This window comes from Dendrobates tinctorius, unplaced genomic scaffold, assembly GCF_039654945.1.
Source record: "Dendrobates tinctorius isolate UK_male_01 unplaced genomic scaffold, ASM3965494v1 ptg000192l, whole genome shotgun sequence".
Lineage (NCBI taxonomy): Eukaryota > Metazoa > Chordata > Amphibia > Anura > Dendrobatidae > Dendrobates > Dendrobates tinctorius.
The window spans coordinates 14,939,299-14,962,452 of NW_027361859.1; the positions used below are offsets into that span (position 1 = coordinate 14,939,299).

The 23,154-nt window shown below is 51.7% G+C and overlaps 1 protein-coding gene across 2 annotated transcripts in view; it reads left to right on the forward strand.

The window, feature by feature from the left end:
• Positions 1-801: 801 nt before the first annotated feature.
• Positions 802-23,154, forward strand: part of LOC141055916 (uncharacterized) — a 43,398-nt gene continuing 21,045 nt past the window's right edge. The window contains exon 1 of one of the 2 annotated variants that reach the window (XM_073552629.1): positions 802-925. In XM_073552629.1, coding sequence (XP_073408730.1) covers positions 899-925 — 27 coding nt within the window. In that variant the 5' untranslated portion in view covers positions 802-898. Of the gene's footprint in view, positions 926-16,697; positions 16,869-23,154 lie in introns of those variants that run through there. The other variant, XM_073552630.1, reaches the window with a different exon arrangement.

Sequence of the window (23,154 nt, forward strand, 5' to 3'; positions counted from 1 at the left end):
GCGCCCAAACAGTAGTTTTCCTCAACATATGAGGTATCGGCATACTCAGAAGAAATTACACAACAAGCAGTTCGTTTTCAACTGGTGCCCTTGTGAAAATAAAAAAAATGGGGTCTAATGTCAAATTTGCGAAAAAGTTAAATGTTCATTTCTTCCTTCCACTTATTCCTGTGAAGCTGAAGGGTTAATAAACTTCTTGAATGTGGTTTGGAGCACCTTGAGGGGTGCAGTTTTTAGAATGGTGTCACTTTTGGGTGTTTTCTGCCATATAGGCCCCTTAAACTCACTTCAAATGTGAGGTGGTCCCTAAAAAATGGTTTTGTAAATTATTTGGTAAAAATAATACGTTTCTGGTCAACTTTTAACCCTTATAATGTCCTAATAGCAAAAAATAATGTTTCAAAAATTGTGCTGATGTAAAGTAGACATGTGGGAAATGTTATTTACTAACTACTTTGTGTGACATATCTCTGGTTTGAGGGCATGAAAAGTAAACGTTTGATAATTGCAACATTTTCAAAATTGTCACCAAAGTTCTGATCTTTTCACAACTAAATGCAAGCCATATCGAAGAAATGCTACAACTATCATAAAGTACAATAAGTCAAGAGAAATATGCCGCCATATAGCAGCCGTCCGGTAACTGGTGATAATTCCCTCATGTGTGGCGTCTATTTGTCTCCAAGCAGAGAAATCACACGTTACATTCCACACATAACACTGTGTAGAAAAGGCGGCGCGGGGGAATTGTGCCAGTAGTGAGGGGAAATAATGGCGGGAATGTCACTGACTGAGGAGAAGTCTCCATGTAGCGTCTGCACTCCGGAGATCATGTGACCCCTGACTCCTCCCCTCCTGTGACCTCATCACAGGTCCTGTGCGCACAGAGCAGCCATATATGTGGAGTGCGGCTCTGCGGGTGGAGGTAGGTGCTGGAGATTCCCCATTACTGGGCGCGGGGGACATTAACCCCTTCAGCACTGAGACTCTTTTGGGGTCTTTGTTGCCACTTTATAAGAATCATAACGTTTCTGTGCTGTTTCCTGTAATAGATACATACGGCCCAACTATGGGAGACAGGAAGGGAGGAAACGGAGTGTTCTCATATTACAGGGCACCTTTCTTGGCCCCACACAGTGTAATACTGCCATAATGCTCGTTATGCAGTATGTATGATGCCCCCCACACAGTATAATGTTCCCACAGTACCGCCATCCCCCCCACACAGTATAATGTTCCCCCAGTACCGCCACCCCCCCACACAGTATAATGTTCCCCCAGTACCGCCACCCCCCCACACAGTATAATGTTCCCACAGTACCGTCATCCCCCCACACACAGTATAATGTTCCCACAGTACCGCCATCCCCCCACACAGTATAATGTTCCCACAGTACCGCCACCCCCCACACAGTATAATGTTCCCACAGTACCGTCATCCCCCACACAGTATAATGTTCCCACAGTACCGTCATCCCCCTACACAGTATAATGGTCCCACAGTACCGCCATCCCCCACACACAGTATAATGTTCCCACAGTACCGCCACCCCCACACAGTATAATGTTCCCACAGTACCGCCACCCCCCACACAGTATAATGTTCCCACAGTACCGTCATGCCCCCACACAGTATAATGTTCCCACAGTACCGCCATCCCTCACACACAGTATAATGTTCCCACAGTACCGCAACCCCCCACACAGTATAATGTTCCCACAGTACCGCCACCCCCCACACAGTATAATGTTCCCACAGTACCGTCATCCCCCCACACAGTATAATGGTCCCACAGTACCACCATCCCCCACACACAGTATAATGGTCCCACAGTTCCGCCACCCCCCACACAGTATAATGTTCCCACAGTACCGCCACCCCCCGCACAGTATAATGTTCCCACAGTACCGCCATCCCCACACACAGTATAATGTTCCCACAGTACTTCCATCCCCCCACACACACAGTATAATGGTCCCCTCAGTACCGTCATCCCCCCACACAGTATAATGGTCCCACAGTACTGCCATCCCCCACACACACAGTATAATGGTCCCCTCAGTACCGTCATCCCCCCACACAGTATAATGGTCCCACAGTACCACCATCCCCCCACACACAGTATAATGTTTCCACAGTACTGCCATCCCCCCACACACACAGTATAATGGTCCCCTCAGTACTGTCATCCCCCCACACAGTATAATGGTCCCACAGTACCACCATCCCCCACACACAGTATAATGTTCCCACAGTACCATCATCCCCCCCACACAGGATAATGTTCCCACAGTACTGCCATCCCCCCACACACAGTATAATGTTCCCACAGTACTGCCATCCCCCCACACACGGTATAATGGTCCCCTCAGTACCGTCATCCCCCCACACAGTATAATGTTCCCACAGCACCGTCATCCCCCCACACAGTGTAATGACCTCAATATGTCCATGTATTGAGTGACCAGATACATACTCAGACAAACACAAGGCAGAAGTAACCATAATCATTATTTCCCTGATGTGATGGAATTGTGATCACTATGGCAACAGTATATAATGCAAAACAGCGTGATTACGAGGTGAAATATACAATATCATAAATACAATTAATTTCTCGGCTCACTTTAACTATAACAGCAGCCTCTAACCGTACGTTATGTTAACTACTGACAAGAGTGATGGTCCTGACACATACAAGCCTCAACACTACCTTTTCTGCGAACACAGGCCATATTGGAGGTCTCCGGTTCTTCCCGCTAGACCACATGTCCTCCTGACAAAGTCTATTAAGGCTCTGTGAACTGCCTGCAGTTCAACCTGCCCTTGTCCTGACTGTTGTTTCCAACCCAGACCAACTCCTGTACCGTACGTCAGTGCTGGAAGCAACACCCCAGCTCACTCGCACCTCCTGCTCTTCACTGCAGGCGTATACTCCCGAGCAGAATCTCCTCTCGGATCTTCAGTGCTTGACAAACAGTGGATGTCTCTCGTACCTGAAGTAGTGAGGGCTGGGACTCAGCTGTTGCCTAGAATTGTATGGACCCTGGGTCTTGACTGATGCAAGTCTGGTTCTCAGGCCTTGGCTGGCGTAGCCTGGATTCTGGGACTCATCTGATGCCGCCTGGGTTCTGCTTCCCGGCATGCCACAACCCGCTGCCTCGGGTACTTTACCATGGACTGGTACCTCAGCCTGTTTCTCCCCCGACACACATCCTTTCTGTTCTTTGCTTGCCGCCAAATTTGCTCTTTTTTTTGTACTGACCTTTTATATCAAGAAACTGCATCATCAAGGTACCATCCAGACTCTTCCTTGCTGAAACTCTGACTCTTCCCATTGATTCCTCAGGGTCCCACCTGGATGGCAGATGGCAGTCTTCTTGTACAAATGCCGCACATTGCTGAGAATTCCCGCTTCCTATGGCACCCCTTTTTAAAACCCCTTATGCAGTATATATGATGCCATTCACACAGAATAATGTTCAAACATTGCTGACATCTCACACAAAAGATATTTCCATGGTATTGTTGTGGATTTATTTACTTTTGATTTGGGTAGATTTACCCCTGTGCATACTGTGACCTGTCCTAATTAGACAGAGTCTTATTGAGCGCTCAAAGAAGGAAAGACGCCAGACTTGGTTGGCAGCAATACCTCCCAGCAAAACTCTGGAAGTTTATTGAATATACAGTACTTGGTTTTATCAATTGTACAGAAAAGGAGTGGCTACTCATTAACATAAAGGCTTTACTTCTTAGCTATTTGGTCAGTTTAAATGCATGAACATATATGGGTGTCCGACCTGGGGTTATTTAGACACCACGTGATTTACTGTCCGGAGTCTTGCACTTGTCAGCAAGTCTCCAATATCGGCCGGACCACCTGGCCTAAGTTCCTCATTCCCTATGTCTGCTAGATATTTCTCAAATCACAAGACAATGAGATGACTGGGTAGCAGGTTATTTCCACCAACTAGTTATAAGGTTCAAACTGTGAATATGTATCTGTGTGCAGTATATATGAGTATATAGCAGTATATAGCCTATATAAGAGTACATGAGTATATAGCCTATAGCAGGCAAGTGAGATCTATATGAAATACATATATATTTCCATAACAATCCCCCCTTAGATATCACTTGCCCTAAAACCCTGCTCCTGGCCCAAAGCGCTGCAACTCTTTTATGCTGCCAATGGACTGACATATGCCTAGTGCATACATCCTCCTCTGTACAGACTTTTCGCAAATGGGCAGTCAGGAGATCTGTCCCTAAAGGGGGTGTGGTGCAATGTAATCAAAGTCTCTTAGTTAGCAGTCTATGCAGTCAGTGCATGTGTATTCTTCGTCAGGTAGGTTATTTATTCAGTCAGGGAGGTCATCCACAGCATCATTCCAGCTCAGGTGTATCTTCTGGTATGAAGGCCTTTTCCAGCAATGCGATGCGTGGATCCAGGCGGGGTTTTCTCTCCAGGTCGGCAGCGTCAGCACTTGGTGAAGGGCCATCGGATCTGGGATCGAGTGCTTCTCTTTACAGACTTTCTCCACCCACACTCAGTCTCCTGACTTCAGGACATGTATACCAGGCACCGAATCTGGACCTGGCAATGAAGGAGAGAAACTCGAGAATGGACATTAGCAAAATTCTTGATAAATTCAACTACACATACAGACAAAGTATCATATTGCATAGTCAACTGCTAAGTAAAGAATACCCCTAAACTGTGTTTTTTACCCAAATAAAGTCTCATATTGGTGACAGCTTTCTCTGAGCCTACGGGAGTGTCTAATGCCAGGGTTTGTCTGTCTCTTGGGCAGATCGTTTAGCATGCTGCTCTTAAGTGTCCCACCTAGTCTATGGTGTGGGATGGTGAGTAGTGTGTAGGCCTAAGTCTGACCCTACTGCTGATCAGGTCTCTTGTGTTAGGTTTGCTGTGTATGCGGGTCCCTGATCACTTGCTATTGCTTCTGGAAACCCCATATCTGCACACTATTTTTGAGAGTAGCTTCTTTGCAGTAGTCTTTGCCAACTGGTTCCTTACTGGGAAGTCTTCAGGCCAGATGATGTGGGGGAACTTTTCCCGCTTGTCCGATGTTAAATTTGTCGGTGGCCGAACAGCTGCCGGGAATCTTTGCTGTTTAGGTGTGAGTTGAGTCCAATCAGGTCATTCATCTGTGCCTTCACTTCTGTGTGGGGGCCATGTGCCCATTGAACCACCGTAGGATACACACTTTGAGATAGACTGGGTCTGTCTTGAGGTAGACGTTTTGAGGTAGACGGTTTCTTGGAGCCCAGTGCTTTTGGCCTTCAGCATCCAGCTCTCCTTCTCCTCCTTCCGAGTCTGATCCTGTTACTTCTTGTACAGGTTTCAGGAAGTCATCTTGTCAGGTTTAGTGACTGGGTTGTGGTAATTGACATTCTCTGAGCTGATGGTGGGATTTTAGCTGAGGTTTCGTCTCTGTCCGCGCCTCCCTCTGTATGAAGACTCTGGTTAGATTGTGTCAGAGGAGGACTTGGGACTCTTTGCATTGGTACAGGTCCAGCCGGTATTCTCTGGGGATGAGGGGGAAGGTCAAACTGTTGTAGCCTTGGGATGCCTTCGGACTCATGCAGCTCGTCTCGGGGAGTGTTGCCGTGGACTGCCAATCGTAGGACTGTGCTGGAGGAGAAGCTTCCCCATGAGAGGATGGTGGAGGACAATTTTCTGGCATGTTCTCCATCAAATACGTCCTTTCTGGTAAAGGTGGGCACCATTCTTCTGCCTCAAAATTCATATCCACGTCAGAGTCTTCGTCCTGGAAGTGATTCAGCTTGTTGACTGGTGGAGGAGGAGGCAGCACTTCTGTCCAATTCTGAGATGGCATCTTCAATGGTTTTCCCATTGACTTCTGTTTGCCAGGTTTTCTCGTCTTCAGTCGTCATGTAGTAGCCGTCCGGCTCTACGACCTCTCCCATCTTCCATATTGTCTTCCTCTGGCTGCTTCTTTGGCTGCCACGTCTGCTGTTGATGCCCCGTGTCTCTACTGTGTTCAGTTTTCCGTGTGCCTTGGCCTTCAGCACTGCCACCACTTTTAGTAGTTGAAAAGCGTCCAGCAGGTCTCTGATGGCTCCATGGTGCTTCACGGTCGATCCGCTTGCAGTGATGAAGTTTCTTGCAGCCTAGATGGGTCCCAAGTCAGGTGCCATGTCATGCGAGTACCTGGAAGTTTTCGTTCTTCGCAATCTGGCAGGTCTTTCGTCAGCTCTGTCAGCTCCGTTTCTTGGGCTCTTGGGCTGACAACCATCTGGACCATAGAATGTCTTGATTGCTGGTCGCTGCACATCCCGTGTGGAACTTTCCTTCATCATTTGCAAGACTGGAGCCATGTACGGTATCTTGCAGATTTTTCATCTGAGGGTCCGTATCCGCATCCCCCCTTGGGAGTGGGAGTAGAGACAGGTAACGGCTGAGAGTACTGAAGAGTGGTGGAGAGCAGCCTTGTCAGGAGGGCGTGTGCTGTGGGTATTGCTTTCATGCAGGAGGGCCCCCCCCTTGCAACTGGATCCAGGCCTGCTGAGAGGTAGTCTAGAGGCCTCTGGTTTTCCTCCGTGGGTCTGTTTTAAGCCTGGCCAGTAGCATGACCTTCTCCATCTTGGTCCTTCTTTCTCCGTTTTGGTCAGGACGGGATGGCTTCTTGTAGTCAGGGAGGCCTAGAGTTGGCGCAGAGACTATGAAGTCTTTCAGTTTCCTGTACGAGATGAAGGTTGCAATGCGTTGATGCAATTGTACAGAGGCTGCATTAAGCCTGGAGCACCAGGGATCCAAGTTCTGCAGTAAGAGACTAGACCAAAGAGGCCCTGCATCTTCGGAGTTGTTGAGGGAGCCATCTTCTCCTCCGCGGCCCTCCGGTCATCTGTCAAGTGTTTCGTCTAGTGGGCGATACAGTGTCTTCAGGAACTTGCTTTGACACCACTGGACTCTGTTTTGCAGAACTTACGATGCTGCTCTGCTAGGCAGAGTAGAGGAGACATGGAAAGCGCAGTGCAGGTAGCGATGTCAATGACTTCTGCATGCTCCGCAATCCAGTTGTCGGGGATGGAGGACAATGCTCTGGCGAGCTGTGAAAAGCTGTTCTGGGCCCTCTTGGGTCTTACTGTCCATTTGTTCCGCACCTCCCTTGTGCGCTTTCAGGAACTGGTCGTCCAGGTGAGGGGGAACATTGGGGGAAGCTTCGGGCAGATCCATTGCCGTGAGCACCGTTGCTGTGACTGGCACATTTGTTAGCAGGGTGTGCAGATCTGGCACAACTGGGGTTTCAAACACGGTTGCTTCGCTCACAGTCTTCAGGTTATGCACCATTCAGTCTGATCTGGTTCTCCTTTCACAGTCTTCCTCTTGATCGAGAGAAGCTGGGACCGCATGATGATTCCCGTGGGTGAGGCGGCTCAATCTGGCCTTGCTCTTCACAGTGCCGTGAGCGACTCCCATCTTCTGGCACAGGGCTGGCTGGCAGGAAACCAAACCATTTGCTGGGGTCCTTATTTTTCATCAGTGGTGACGTTCAGCTGAGCTTTCTTGCTCTCACAGGGGGTCTTTTTGCTGGGGCATCTTCTTTACCAGCCAGCAGCAGTTCCTTTCACCCAGCTTGATTTCTGGTCAGCATCTTGTTAACCAATTTGAGGAGCTGAGTGGCTGTCTTCTGGTCCAGGGCCTGGATTAACTTCAGGGAGCACCTTCAGAATCTTGTCCAAGATGATCCTCTGGCGCTGGAGCCGGAAGCAGTGCAGCCATTTCACGAAGCGGGTGTGGTCCCTCGGGGTTGAGAGTTTTCCTGACCCGTGCCAAAGTTCTTAGGCCGTTTCTTGAACAGCAGTTCCACTTAGACCTCCAGCTGGTCAGAGTCAGTTTAGCTCTGGGTGATGAGCTGCGGGTGCTGGGCCTTCGGAGCGTCCGGGGTTGTAGACTTGAGTGACACCCGCACTGGCGCAACTTGAAGTCTCCCTTGGGCCATAGCCTTCTGGGTGCTATGTCCAGCACCTCCTTGGGTAGGCTTGCACCGGTTGTTCGAGCGAGGCTCTTGTTGTGCCACCAGCATGATTGATTCTTCTTGCGCCTGGGGTGGAGAGGTGGCCAAGGTCACATCTTCATAGGACCCTTTGGTCACCTTCAGTTCCTGCAGCAGGTCTGCGCTCATCAGGTGGGGTGGGCAGGTCTCCACCGTAACCTGGAACAGGATGGAGTGTCTTGGCTGTGTCCACATGCTCAGGGGCTTGCAAGCTGGGGAACGTCTGTCTTGGCCTTAAATCCCCATACAAGACACAGAGTGTTCTGATAGACTGGTGGGGTCAGGGATTTTCACTTCTGACTGCACCAGTGTCCACAAGGAAGGATATGACAGCCCCCAGTGATTTGAGGTATTGGGTCCGCCGATAAGGCTACATGTCAGGGGCGTGACGTCTGGCGGACCTGGCTTGCCTCTGTCCTATGGACAGGGTTCTTCATTGTCTTCTGTGTTTCTTTCTTGGCCTACTCCTCTGCGGGATGACCTGGGTTGCCGGGGTGCTGTGCACTGGTTCCGGAAATGGCCAAAGTTGCCACAGTTGAAACACCTGCCAGCTCTCCTAACTCTGTGTGATAGTTGCTCCTCCACGTCAGTGGCCATCACGGGAGGGCCTGTCCTCCGTACTCCTGGGAGGGACTCAATTCTTCTGGCTACTGTAAGCAGGACATCTACTGCTATTGTCCTGTACTCAGGTCTGGCCACTATCAGTAGTTTCTTGATTGGTTCTCTTAGTCCATGCACAAAGGCCTGTGCCAACATCTGTCCATGTATCTGATCATGAATAGTGAAGCCTAAAACTTGGAATACTTGCCTCACTCTGCCATGAAACTCGTCTACAGACTCTCTCTCGGCTTGGTTCATGTTATGCAGGCTGGGTGCTTGTCTGGCGTTGGCCCACTCTCTAAGCTGTTCAATTACCTTTGATCCTGGTTTCCAGGAATGCACATCTAATTCTGATGGAAGCTTGAGGTGTTCCTTCATGATTTTAGAATACTGAACACCTGACTAGGGGTGAAGGGCACATAGTGTAAGAGTTCTGGCTCTATCTGCCCCTGCCTACTATGCAGCATAATCTCCTCTTCATGTTCATCAGAGGAGGAACTGTGCCACTGAGTGATTGTCTTTCTGTGTGTGTGTGTACCTCCCCCCCCCCCTTGAGACTGGAGCTCCATGTGGCACATAGGATCTTCAGTCTCAGAGTTAGCAGGTGCAGTGTCTGATGGCCCACACCTCCCTTCTGCTATCTGTTGTATCGGGAGGGCACCTGTGTTGTCATGTGTGGGGAGTGATTCACTTTCTTCTCCCGGTGACATAACTGTCTCTTTAGAGAGAGTCCCCTGTGGAACTAGGGACACTTCATTGTCTGGATCTGGCACTGGGGCAGCGGGTGACGATGAACTGAGAGGTGGGTGAGAAAAAAGAAGAAGAAGAAAGGGTGGAGGAGATGGTGAAGACAAGGAGGAGGGAAGAGGAGACGGGTGCAGTGGATGAGAGAGGGATGAGAGGTGGGCGTTGGTGATGAAGATGGAAAGGGAGGAGAGGTAGGAGAGAGAAAAAGGAGGAGAAGGGATAGGAGGAGAGATAGGCGGAGGTGAAGAAGATAGAGGAGGGAGAGATGGTGAGGGAGGACGAGGTATAGGAGGAGAAATAGATGAGAGAGGGGAGGAGGTTGTGAAAATAGCGGAGATAGAGGGAGATGGGAGGAGGGAAGAGTGAGGAGAGAGGAGATGGGGGGCGGACTGCTTCCCCCCCCCCTGCCGTCACGGAAGGCATTCTTCGACCTGTGGTCCTCCTCAGACGGCACAGATTACTATGAAAACACTTTTTCCTACACGTAAAACAACAAAAAAAAAAACAATCCTGTCTTGTTCACACTATCTGCTAGCACCTACTGCGCTGTTAAATGCTCTGTCACTTTAAGAAATGCAGACTGCAATTGAGCTCAACTAGCTACTTCCCTTTTTTCCTTTCAATACATTATGCCATGCTAGAGCATACGGAGCTGCCCGTAGAAACCGACATGCTTAACTTTCTGAATAACACCTACTGTGTCTGTTCCAAAAACTTCAAAAAAAAGTGATTAAACCTTTTAACACCTTTCAACCCCTTTTAACCTGCTTAAAAGGGAACAAAAAGAAAACAAGAATATGGAAAATCAAAAATTGGCAAGATAACACAGGAATTACCAAAGCAGGTAAAAATTCAAAATTCTCGAGATCGAAAGCCCTTCTGTGACACGTCAAACAGTTGCTGACAACCGGTAACTGCCAATCACCCATGGCGCTTTGGTTAGCACCGGGATGTAACTGTCACGCGGCGGCTGCCGCGCACTCCTTCCCTTACCTCCCCCCGGCCGCAGCTCACCCGCTCGCCGGTGGCCTCCTCGCCTCGGCTCCGGCTGCTGCGGGCTACGGCGCGGTCTCTTCCGGTCGTTCTTCCTCGTCCGGCGACGGCCTCGTCCGGTCCTCTGGATCGCGCCGGGTGCGCGCCCCCGCCCCTCCTCCTCGGCGGGCGCGCGTCCACGCTATGGCCGGGCACACGCGCTCCTCCTCCTCCTCCTCCTGAGGACGCGCGCCTCCTCCTCCAACTGGAGGTCACGACCCGGAAGGCCTCCCACTTCCCTATATCAGGCCGCCTCCTCCTGCTGGCGGTGCCTGATTATCACTGTGCCTTGCTAGTGACTCTGGCCCGCTCTCTATGTTCGCCCCGGCGTCCTGTCCGTCCGTTACTCATTCCTCCTTTGTTCTCTCTCCTAGGCTCGGGGTCTCCAAGCCGTGCCCGTCACTCCTGTGTCTCCAAGCCGTGCCCGTCACTCCTGTGTCTCCAAGCCGTGCCCGTCACTCCTGTGTCTCCAAGCCGTGCCCGTCACTTCTGTGTCTCCAAGCCGTGCCCGTCTCTTCTGTGCCTCCAAGCCGTGCCCGTCACTCCTGTGTCGCCAAGCCGTGCCCGTCAGTCCTGTGTCTCCAATCCGGATCTACCTGTCTGTCCGTTGATACATTCCCTGGGTACCAGCTGCCGTGGTGATAGTTACCCGCGGGCTTGCCCCAAACACTCCCTGTATAGGGGGTGGTCCACCTGGTCAGCTCGCCCTCGGGAGGTTCGTTGCCACGGTCTAGTGGGTCCACCCCAGGAGTACCTTACAGTATAATCAGGCCATGGATCCCGCTGGTACCCCGACCCCGACCCAAAAGGAACTTTTGTTCCTTCGTGAGAACCAGGCGAGGATCATGTCGTTCCTCAAATCAATGGAGTCCCGACTTTCGTCTCTGCAGACCTCCGATCCGGGAATTGCCTCCCAAATCTCCGGCTTACAGCAGGAACTTGCTCAGCAGCGCGACACCCAGGCCCATATTTTGAATTATATAGCCTCTGTAGATAACCGATTACTAGCTCTACAGACGGCAGCCGCTGTCCCTGCGCCTGTGGCAGTTCCTCACTCCTCCCCCCGGTTGGCCAAACCCCCACGGAGATCCCAAACTCTGTCGGGGGTTCATTAACCAGTGCCAGTTGCATTTCGAGTTGGCACCCCTACAGTATCCTTCCGACCGGGCCAAGGTGGCCTTTATGATTTCCCACTTAGAGGGTGAGGCACTGGCTTGGGTAAATCCCTTGTGGGAGCGTGATGACCCGATAGTCTCCCAGCTCACGACCTTCTTGGAGACCTTTCGTAAGGTCTTCGATGAGCCCGGCCGCCTGGTCTCCGCCACCGAGTCTTTATTTTGCCTTCGCCAGGGTACCCTCTCTGTGGGACAGTACGCCATCCAGTTCCGTACGTTGTCCTCTGAGCTTGGTTGGAACAATGAGGCCCTGGTGGGGGCTTTTTGGCGTGGCTTGTCGGTCCGAATCAAGGACGAGTTGGCAGGCAGGGATACACCTACGTCTTTGGAGGATCTCATCTCGCTGGCAACACGAATTGATCTGCGTTTCCGGGAGCGTTCCCGCGAGGTCGCCAGGGAGAGAAGGCCCACTCGTTTTTCTCCTCCGACACGCAGTCCTCCACGCTTGCGGTCCTCCGCCTCGGCCGCAGCTCCTGAACCCATGCAAGTGGACCGACTCAGGCCCGCGGAGCTACGCCGCCAGGAGAGACTCGCTCATGGCCTTTGTCTCTATTGTGGCAGCGCCTCCCATCTCCTGCGTTCCTGTCCTGTGAGGCCAGGAAACTCCTCCGCCTAGGACATGTAAGAGAGGCCTCCCTAGGTGTCTTTGATACCTCTCTACCCTTGACCCTTTCTGTTTTGTTTCTCCTGGGCTCCAAACGTTTTTCGGAGATAGCCTATATTGACTCAGGGGCTGCTGGAAATTTTATCCAACTCGAGGCGGTGAAGAGATTAGGGATACCTGTCAGGTCCTTGGAGGTTCCCTGGCAGTTAGCCTCAGTCAACGGCGTTCCCTTGCGCGAGACCGTTACACTGGTCACTGAAGAGCTGGAGTTACAGATCGGGGTCATGCACCGTGAAAGAATAGCCTTCTTCGTGCTGCCGTCTCTGTCCCACACCTTGCTCCTGGGCCTTCCGTGGTTGAGGATGCATGAACCTGTCCTGGATTGGCGGTCCGGAGACATTCTTCGCTGGGGCCGCTTCTGCCAGACTAGATGTCTTCGTCCAGTACAACCCCTCAAATGCTCGTCTCCTGTCTCGGGCCCTGCGGATTTGCCCTTGGCTTACTGGGCCTTTGCGGACGTCTTCGATAAGAAGGAGGCAGAGGTCCTTCCACCGCATCGGCAATATGATTGCCCTATCGAGCTTGTTCCTGGTTCAACTCCGCCCCGGGGGCGAATCTATCCGTTGAGTCCACTCAAGTCCCAGGCCATGACCGAATATGTACAGGAGAATTTGGCCAGAGGCTTCATCCGGAAGTCATCTTCTCCCGCTGGAGCTGGTTTCTTTTTTGTCAAGAAGAAAGACGGGTCTCTGCGCCCCTGTATTGACTATCGAGGTCTCAACGAGATTACCGTTAAGAACAGATATCCTCTACCTCTCATCCCCGAGTTGTTCGACCGGCTACGTGGGGCGCGAATCTTTTCTAAATTGGATCTCCGTGGAGCCTACAATCTCATCCGTATTCGCTCCGGAGATGAATGGAAGACCGCCTTCAACACCAGGGATGGACACTACGAGTATCTCGTCATGCCCTTTGGGTTGTGCAACGCTCCCGCGGTCTTTCAGGAATTTGTGAACGACATTTTCCGAGACCTTCTGTACTCCTGTGTGGTCGTGTACCTCGACGATATCCTTGTCTTCTCTCCTGACCTGTCCACCCACAGAAGAGATGTCCGCCGAGTACTGTTCCGTTTGAGGGAGAATCGCCTGTACGCCAAATTGGAGAAGTGCGCCTTTGAACAGTCTTCCCTTCCATTTCTAGGCTATATCATCTCCGACTCTGGCCTGCGTATGGATCCTGAGAAGGTCTCTGCCGTGCTTAACTGGCCACGTCCCCAAGGGGTGAAAGCCATTCAGCGATTTCTCGGCTTCGCAAACTACTATCGGCAGTTCATCCCCCATTTTTCCTCATTGGCTGGCTCTATCTCGTCTTTGATCCGTAAAGGAGCCAACCCGCACGTCTGGACCCCTGAAGCAGAGCGAGCCTTTCTATCTCTGAAACAAGAATTTGCCACGGCTCCCGTACTCCATCGCCCTAAGGTCAAAAAAACCGTTCGTCCTCGAAGTGGATGCATCCGCAACTGTAGCTGGAGCGGTTTTGTCTCAAAAGTCTTCCTCTGGTAGGCTCGTTACGTGCGGTTTCTTTTCCAAATCATTATCCACCCCAGAGCGGAATTATTCCATCGGAGACCGAGAACTGCTTGCCATTAAGTTAGCCCTAGAGGAGTGGAGATACTTATTGGAGGGCGCCGCACATCCCTTCACAATCTTCACAGACCATAAAAATCTAGCTTACCTTCGGTCTGCACAAAGACTCAACCCTCGGCAAGCCAGGTGGTCTCTGTTCTTCGGTCGATTCGATTTTGACCTGCATTTTCGTCCAGGTAACAAGAACCTCAAAGCTGACGCCTTGTCCAGGTCCTCTCTTTCCGCAGATGTCGAAGAAGAACCCGCGCATATCTTGGACCCATCCAGGCTCATCACGGTGGCACCGCTTTCTCTCCTCTCAACCCCACCTGGCAAGACTTTTGTTCCGGAGAAGGACCGAAGATGAATCCTCCACTGGGGACATGCTTCCAAGCTGGCTGGCCATCTCGGGCTTAAAAAGACACTTCTCCTGGTGTCCCGCTACTACTGGTGGTCGACTCTGACCCAGGATGTCCGGGATTTCGTCGCCTCCTGTCTCTCGTGTGCCAAGATCAAGGTGCCTAGGCAGCTGCCTTCTGGTCTTCTACATCCGCTTCCAGTACCCTCGTCTCCTTGGCAACACATTGCCATGGACTTTATTACGGACCTACCCTCGTCTGCCAACTGTACTGTCGTCTTAGTGGTGGTAGATAGGTTTTCTAAGATGGCACACTTCATCCCTCTTCCCGGCTTGCCATCGGCCCCAGCCTTGGCGAAGATTTTCGTTCAGTACATCTTCCGTCTTCATGGACTGCCCCAACATATTGTTTCAGACAGAGGAGTCCAGTTCACCTCTCGCTTCTGGAGAGCCCTATGCAGATCGATGGATGTCACCCTCGACTTCTCCTCTTCTTACCACCCACAGTCCAACGGTCAGGCGGAACGGACGAATCAGAGTTTGGTGAATTACCTCCGGCATTTTTCTAATGTCCACCAGGACGACTGGTCTGAACTACTCCCGTGAGCCGAGTTCGCCTATAATAACCACGTCAGTGAGTCTTCTGGCAAGTCCCCTTTCTTTGTCGTCTACGGTCAACATCCTGGTGTACCTCTACCGGTTCCTCCTGCCTCGGGTGTACCGGTGGCTGATCTTCTGACCGGTAAATTCTCCAGGATCTGGCAGGAGACCAAGACCGCTCTCGAGTTGGTACGTAACAGGGTTAAGAGACACGCAGACAAAAGGCGCCTGGATGTCCCGCCATATCACCCAGGTGATAAAGTTTGGCTAGCCTCCAAGTTTATTCGCCTCAAAATCCGTCCCATAAGCTGGGTCCCCGCTATATTGGACCTTTTGAGGTCTTGTCCCGTATTAATGATGTCTCCTACAAACTACGGCTTCCCGCCTCTCTCCGCATCCCTAATGCTTTTCATGTGTCTTTGCTTAAGCCAGTCATCTTCAATCGTTTCCTTTCTAAGGCCCCTCACTCGCCTCCGCCTGTCTCCGCAGACGATGTATTTGAGGTTAGAGATATTTTGGCCATGAAAAGGCAAAAGGGGAGAACCTTTTTTTTTGGTTGATTGGAAGGGCTTTGGCCCTGAGGAGAGGTCCTGGGAGCCCCAGGAGAACATCCAAGCTCCTCGAATCTTGGCTAAATTTTTTTCCGGACTGCGGAGGGGGGCGCGTAAGGAGGGGGGTACTGTCACGCGGCGGCTGCCGCGCACTCCTTCCCTTACCTCCCCCCAGCCGCAGCTCACCCGCTCGCCGGTGGCCTCCTCGCCTCGGCGCCGGCTGCTGCGGGCTACGGCGTGGTCTCTTCCGGTCGTTCTTCCTCGTCCGGCGACCGCCTCCGTCTGGTCCTCTGGATCGCGCCGGGTGCGCGCCCCCGCCCCTCCTCCTCGGCGGGCATGCGTCCACGCTATGGCCGGGCACATGCGCTCCTCCTCCTCCTGAGGACACGCGCCTCCTCCTCCAACTGGAGGTCACGACCCGGAAGGCCTCCCACTTCCCTATATCAGGCCGCCTCCTCCTGCTGGCGGTGCCTGATTATCACTGCGCCTTGCTAGTGACTCTGGCCCGCTCTCTATGTTCGCCCCGGCGTCCTGTCTGTCCGTTACTCATTCCTCCTTTGTTCTCTCTCCTAGGCTCGGGGTCTCCAAGCCGTGCCCGTCACTCCTGTGTCTCCAAGCCGTGCCCGTCACTCCTGTGTCTCCAAGCCGTGCCCGTCACTTCTGTGCCTCCAAGCCGTGCCCGTCACTTCTGTGCCTCCAAGCCGTGCCCGTCACTCCTGTGTCGCCAAGCCGTGCCCGTCAGTCCTGTGTCTCCAATCCGGATCTACCTGTCTGTCCGTTGATACATTCCCTGGGTACCAGCTGCCGTGGTGATAGTTACCCGCGGGCTTGCCCCAAACACTCCCTGTATAGGAGGTGGTCCACCTGGTCAGCTCGCCCTCGGGAGGTTCGTTGCCACGGTCTAGTGGGTCCACCCCAGGAGTACCTTACAGTATCACCCTCCGTCTGCTGGGAGACGGGAGCCGTGATATCCCATTAGATTATCACCCCTCCGTGTGCACCCGAGAACCGTGATAATCTCTCCAGTGATCAGTCTGTGAAATCCCCCCAGTCTGCCGCATCCGCGTGTGTGCGGGGACTGTGGCAGCCGAGAGATTCACCTGTGATGCCTCCCTGAAGCTGACACCTCCGTGTATGTGTGCGGAGACCGTGACAGCCGTGGGGTGGGATTCACCTGTGATACCTCCTTGAAGCTGACACCTCCGTGTGTGTGTGCGGGGACCGTGACAGCTTTTTCAGAGGAAACCACCTGTGATATCCCGTCTAAGTCAAAACCTCCGCATGGTGCGGGGACGTGATCTGACTTAGTCAGAGAGACTCAGTCTTGTTATTGGTGTCTCAGCAGCTACAAATCAAGTCACAGTCTCCACCAACTCTCTCACCCGAATCTCAGACACACAGGATCACAGTAGACACTTAGCTTATCCCAGGGTTTGGATTTTCTCGTGGACTTTTCAACACTACCTGGGTTTGGTGACCACACTGACCGGCTAGAGTTGCTGACCCGGACTGAGCACAGGGAACATTCAGGTAAGATAACTAGATTTTCTTACCTTACTTATGGAGTTGCGCAAATCTCCGTTCCCATGAGCCAAGACCTTGGCCGGCACCTCTGTCCTCTCCGGTCAGCAGGATCCCCGTGCGTTTTCGTCCACGGCCCCACGTTGGGCGCCACTTGTTGTGGATTTATTTACTTTTGATTTGGGTAGATTTACCCCTGTCCATACTGTGACCTGTCCTAATTAGACAGAGTCTTATTGAGCGCTCAAAGAAGGAAAGACGCCAGACTTGGTTAGCAGCAATACCTCCCAGCAAAACTCTGGAAGTTTATTGAATATACTTGGTTTTATCAATTGTACAGAAAAGGAGTGGCTACTCATTAACATAAAGGCTTTACTTCTTAGCTAATTGGTCAGTTTAAATGCATGAACATATATGGGTGTCCGACCTGGGGTTATTTAGACACCACGTGATTTACTGTCCGGAGTCTTGCACTTGTCAGCAAGTCTCCAATATCGGCCGGACCACCTGGCCTAAGTTCCTCATTCCCTATGTCTGCTAGATATTTCTCAAATCACAAGACAATGAGATGACTGGGTAGCAGGTTATTTCCACCAACTAGTTATAAGGTTCAAACTGTGAATATGTGTCTGTGTGCAGTATATATGAGTATATAGCAGTATATAGCCTATATAAGAGTACATGAGTATATAGCCTATAGCAGGCAAGTGAGATCTATATGAAATACATATACATATGTATTTCCATAACAGTATCGCCATCCCACCACACAGTATAATGTTCTCATAGTACCACAAATCCACCACACACAGTATAATCTTCTTACAGTACCACCATTCCCTTCAAATAGTATAATATTCCCACAGTACCATCATCCCACTGTAGGTAACAGCAGGTTCGCAGGATGCAGTGACGAGACGCGAGACCCGTTGAATTTTGAAAAGCAAACATTTTATAATTTAAAGTCGTTAGGGCTATACTAAGCAACCAAAAAGGGGTAACAACAGTTGTCCTCGCAGGGACTCAGTACAACCAAACACTATTTGAAAAGAACACAACTAACCTGGCCGAGGCCGGTTACTATGGGGCCATGGTATGGCCATCTTCGGGTCCTTGTAATCTGTAATGTCACTTATCCGTCCTGACGTCCCTCGGCGCCTCTGTGGAAGCTGCGTTGTTGATGAAGCTGCTTTGGAGTCTTTGATAAGGCTGTTCTGGCATCTTTGATGAGGCTGCTGTGGTGTCTTTGATGAGGCTGCCTTGGCGTAGCAGCCGCTGGGCCCAGTTGCTGAAGATTTGGAGTAGTCTTCGGGCGCCCCAGCGCCAAGGAGGAGTTGGGGCACAACAGGTCCTGATGGATTCCTGAGATGGAGTAACCCCCTGTTGTAACAGCGGGGTTGCGCTTTTTAGCGAGTTCAATGGGACTCCTGTCCCCAAGCAGGGTTGCATCGCAGTGTTCAAGAGTCGCGGTTTACTGGCCGCGCGCACAGCCTGGGGCTGTGTGCAGAGTGTCTCTGTTGATGAGGAACAGGCCCCAACTGCCGACTGCAGCGGGGTGAAGGCGGCTGTGTGCGGTGATAGACTGGCCGCAACCACGGGCTGACGTGAACGGGCAGCGTCTGCGGGTGGCAGCGGGCAGGCCGCAACCGCCGGCTGAAGTGGAATGGCAGCAGCCGGGAGAGGGAGCGGTAACGGCCGAGGATGACCAGGGGCAGGTCGTAACCCGGGATTGGGGTGAAGGGACAGTCCCCTGTCGGTAAGCTCGGCGCCTCTTTCCAGAGGTCCATTGCGTATCTACCCTCTGCTGCTGGTCTCTTCTCTGAACTATCAGTGTCCTTCCCGCTCTCTCACGCCCCTTCCGTCTCCTGCTCCATGTCTGACGTATCACCAACTGACTCCTCTGTGCGCTCCCTGCCCCTTTTATACTTGCCCCTCCCTTTGCTGTCCTGTCACTCTCAACAGTCCACTCTCCTCCTCTGTTCCTCGGGTACTGTTTCCTTAGGAACTCAGATGGCGGTCCCCTTGGTTCCGGCCCGGACACTCTGTGGGGGTCCTCCTCCCTACACCACCACAGACAGTATAATGTTCTCACGGCAACGCAGTAGCTTAGCTACCGGGGAGGCAGAGGGGGCGGTAGCCACGGGCCCCGCGCTCTCAGGTGGCCCACCCGGTGAATCAATCTCCCTGCTCTGCCGCCCGGCCGCTATGGGCCCCTGAGCAGGTGGGGACGGTGCAGCAGTGGGCCCCCCCGCCTGTCATCGCAGGGTCAGTGGGGTCGGCTGCATGCCGACTCAGCTGACTGCATTAATGAGAGAAGGAGCAAGCGCTCCTTGTCTCATCATCCCCCTGTCAGCGTCTGACATCGCCGACACTGACGGGGCGCAATGACGTCAGTACTCAGCGCCTGCAGTCGGAAATAAGCGGGAGCAGCGCAGGAACCAGGAGGAAGAGAGGTGAGTATTTAGTTTATGGGGAGCGTGCATTATCCTACAGAGAGTGGCTATGGGGGTGCATATACAGAGGGTGGCTATGGGGGTGCATATAGAGAGGATGGCTATGGGGGTGTATATACAGAGGGTGGCTATGGGGGTGCATATAGAGAGGATGGCTATGGGGGTGTATATACAGAGGATGGCTATGGGGGTGCATATACAGAGGGTGGCTATGGGGGTGCATATAGAGAGGATGGCTATGGGGGTGTATATACAGAGGATCGTCTATGGTGGTGCATATACGGAGGATGGCTATGGGGGTGCATATACAGAGGGTGACTATGGGGGTGCATATAGAGAGGATGGCTATGGGGGTGTATATACGGAGGATGGCTATGGGGGTGCATATACGGAGGATGGCTATGGGGTGCATATACAGAGGATGGCTATGGGGGTGCATATACAGAGGATGGCTATGGGGGTGCATATACAGAGGATGGCTATGGGGGTGCATATACTACAGAGGATGACTATTGGGGTGCATATACTACAGAGGATGGCTATTGGGGTGCATATACAGAGGGTGGCTATGGGGGTGCATATACAGAGGATAGCTATGGGGGTGCATATACAGAGGGTGGCTATGGGGGTGCATATACTGAGGGTGGCTATTGGAGTGCATATACTACAGAGGATGGCTGGCTATGGGGGTGCATATATATAGAGGATGGCTATGGGGGTGCATATACTACAGAGGATGGCTATGGGGGTGCATATACAGAGGGTGGCTATATGGTGCATTATACTTGTCATGATCCATTTTTGGATCTGCGGCAGAATCTTGATTCTTATAGAAACCTTTTTCCTTTTACCACTGGGGTTACTTCATGCTTAATTAGCCAGCAAGTGATGACCAACCCCCTGCTTCCTATAAAAGGAGGTCAGGTGCTTAGCTCCTTGTTGGTAATATTGTTCATTTGCTAACCAACCTTGGTGAAGACTGGACTTACCTGGTGGAGATGGGGTTCAGCTTATCTGGAGCAGTGGAGTTGCTGCTGGATGCTGATCGGATCCTTACTCTGTTGCTTGGAGCATTTGCAGCAGAGCAAAGCTAAGTTTTTGGTTTTAGCTGCATTAACCCCGTGGTGTCTGTTTTATTTTCCCTTGTGTGTTATTGGGTGCAGTTCACTTTATTCCCTGTCTCACCTCCTGGGAGGGGGGTTGGTGGTTTAGCTCAGGGCTAAACAGGAGACAGGGACAGGTCGGGGACTGGGCCTCACTACCTTCAAGTGTACCCCCAAGTTAAGGAGAGTCAGGGCACTCCCTTAGCCTGAGGGGGGCAGTTCAGGGGCCCAGGTTCCACGTCTCCTGCTTTTTCCCTACTGCCCCGTGACAGTACTACAGAGGGTGGCTATAGGGGTTCATTATACTACAGAGGGTGGCTATGGGGTGCATTATACTACAGAGGGTGGCTATAGGGGTGCATTATACTACAGAGGGTGGCTACGGGGGTGCATTATATTATAGAGGCTGCTTATGGGGGTGCATTCCACTACAGAGGCTGTCTATGGGGGTGCATTATACTACAGAGGCTGCCTATAGGGGTGCATTATACTACAGAGGCTGCCTATTGGGGTGCATTACACTATAGAGTCTGCCTATGTGGAGTTCATTATACTATAGAGTCTGCCTATGGGGAGTTCATTATATACAGTATAGAGTCTGCCTATGGGGAGTGCATTATATACAGTATAGAGTCTGCCTATGGGGACTGCATTATACTATATGGAGACCTATGGGGAGTGCATTATACTATATGGAGACGGTGGACCTATGGGGAGTGCATCATACTATGTGGAGGACTATGGGGAGTGCATTATACTATATGGAGATGTTGGACCTATGGGGAGTGCATTATACTATATGGAGGACTATGGGGAATGCATTATACTATGGGGAGTGCATTATACTATATGGAGGACTATGGTGAATGCATTATACTATGGGGAGTGCATTATACTATATGGAGATGGTGGACCTATGGGGAGTGCATTATACTATATGGAGGACTATGGGGAATGCATTATACTCTATGGAGACGGTGGACCTATGGGGAGTGCATTATACTATGTGGAGGCCTATGGGGAGTACATTATACTATATGGAGACCTATGGGGAGTGCATTACACTATATTGAGAACTATCTGGTGTATTATGCTATATGGAGGCTATCTAGGGGGCCATCATACAGTGTGGGAATTATAGTGACGGGGCCATCATACAGTGTTGGAGCCATTAAATAGTTTGGGGGATTCTAAGGGGTCAGTATGTATACAGTGAGGGGCATCATACTGTGTATAGAGGAGCTGTACAGGGGGGAGACTCGGGACATTATTAAATCTAAAGTGGGCACTTATTGTTATAGGGGAACTTAGGTTACTGTGATCAGATGGGCACACGGAGGACATTATTACATTCTAGGGGACAAAATGTGGGCACTGTTTTCTAGGGCACTTGCACCCGGCCTAAGTATTTTCTAGTATTTTGCTTTATAATTTAGAGGTCACACAGGGCCACACTGCAGGTGCATTAATAGGGTCACATACGACAGCAGCAGATAAGCATTGGGGTATCAGCAGGATGAGGAGTTTGTGCAGGTTGGGAATAGTCCCATTTTAGACAGTGCTGAAAATGTGAGAAGTGAAACGTGTTTTTGTTGTGTTCTCTTTAGCTGAGTCCTGGCTGGAGGAGTTGTCATGTCGGCCTGGGCCAGATGGAAAAGACGTCATTCCCTCCTCACAGTATAATATACCCACAATACTGCCATTCCTCCACGCACAGAATTACCTTCCCTCAGTACCGCCATTCCACCATGCACAGTATAATGCTCCTACAGTACTGTAACTTTTTCAGTCACCCATGAAGGCACAACAAGAGAGGATCCGCCCTTCAAGGGCAGGAAACCTTGAAGATAAAAAGGCGGCTCCTCTCTCCGCATCAGTTAGTTTCCTGTTCTTGATGGGAAACCCTCAGTAAGATCGGCGGTGAAGATAGAAGAGGATGTCTGGGCCTGGGACGATCAAGGTTTTGCAGGCATGGGTCTGCTGCAGCTGTCAACAGGTACTGGTAACGCTTCGGATGTCCTCGTGGGGTGCCCTCCCTGAGCGGGTATGTGCTGGGCATTGGTGCGCGGTGCCTCCATGCCATGTGTCCTGGATGTATCAGTGTGCCGGGTGAAGAAAAGCCAGCAAGCCGCGCCGGAGCCTCACCTGTCAGGGCTGCAGGGCTTCCTCCGTCTGCGGGAGTACTGGCAGTTCGGGATGGAGCACGCACCGGAAATCGCGGCCAGTAGCATGTACCGAAAGTGGATGCGCAATGACTGACAGCTTCCAGAGGAAGGGACGGTACTGGGAGGGCTGTGCGCGCTGGCCGGTGGTCCTGTGTGAGTTTGAAAAGGGGCCCCCGGCAGGCAGATGGTGGCGTCAGGATTGAAGCTCGGTGATTGCCTGAGCAACTACAGCCATGACTTCGGCAGGAGCAACAGGAGTTGCTCCAGCAGCCAGAAAAAAGATGCCTGTCACGTCCTCATGAGAGAAGGAAGCAAGTGCCCCAGCAGCCTCGCCTGGCCAGGGTCTGGGCAAGTACCCGCATGGGAGACTGGCTGGGAATCCCTGGTCCCGTTGACATCCATCCCAGTGAATGAGCATGTACAGAATCTCATTAAAGCGGAGTGGGAAAGACCGGACAGAAAGGGACAAGGTTTGGCCTCTCTTAAAGGAAATACCCCTTTGAAGAGGAAGCATCCTCTTCCTGTGATAAAGCCCCAAAGTTGGATGTGGCAGTGTCCAAGATTTCTAGGAGAT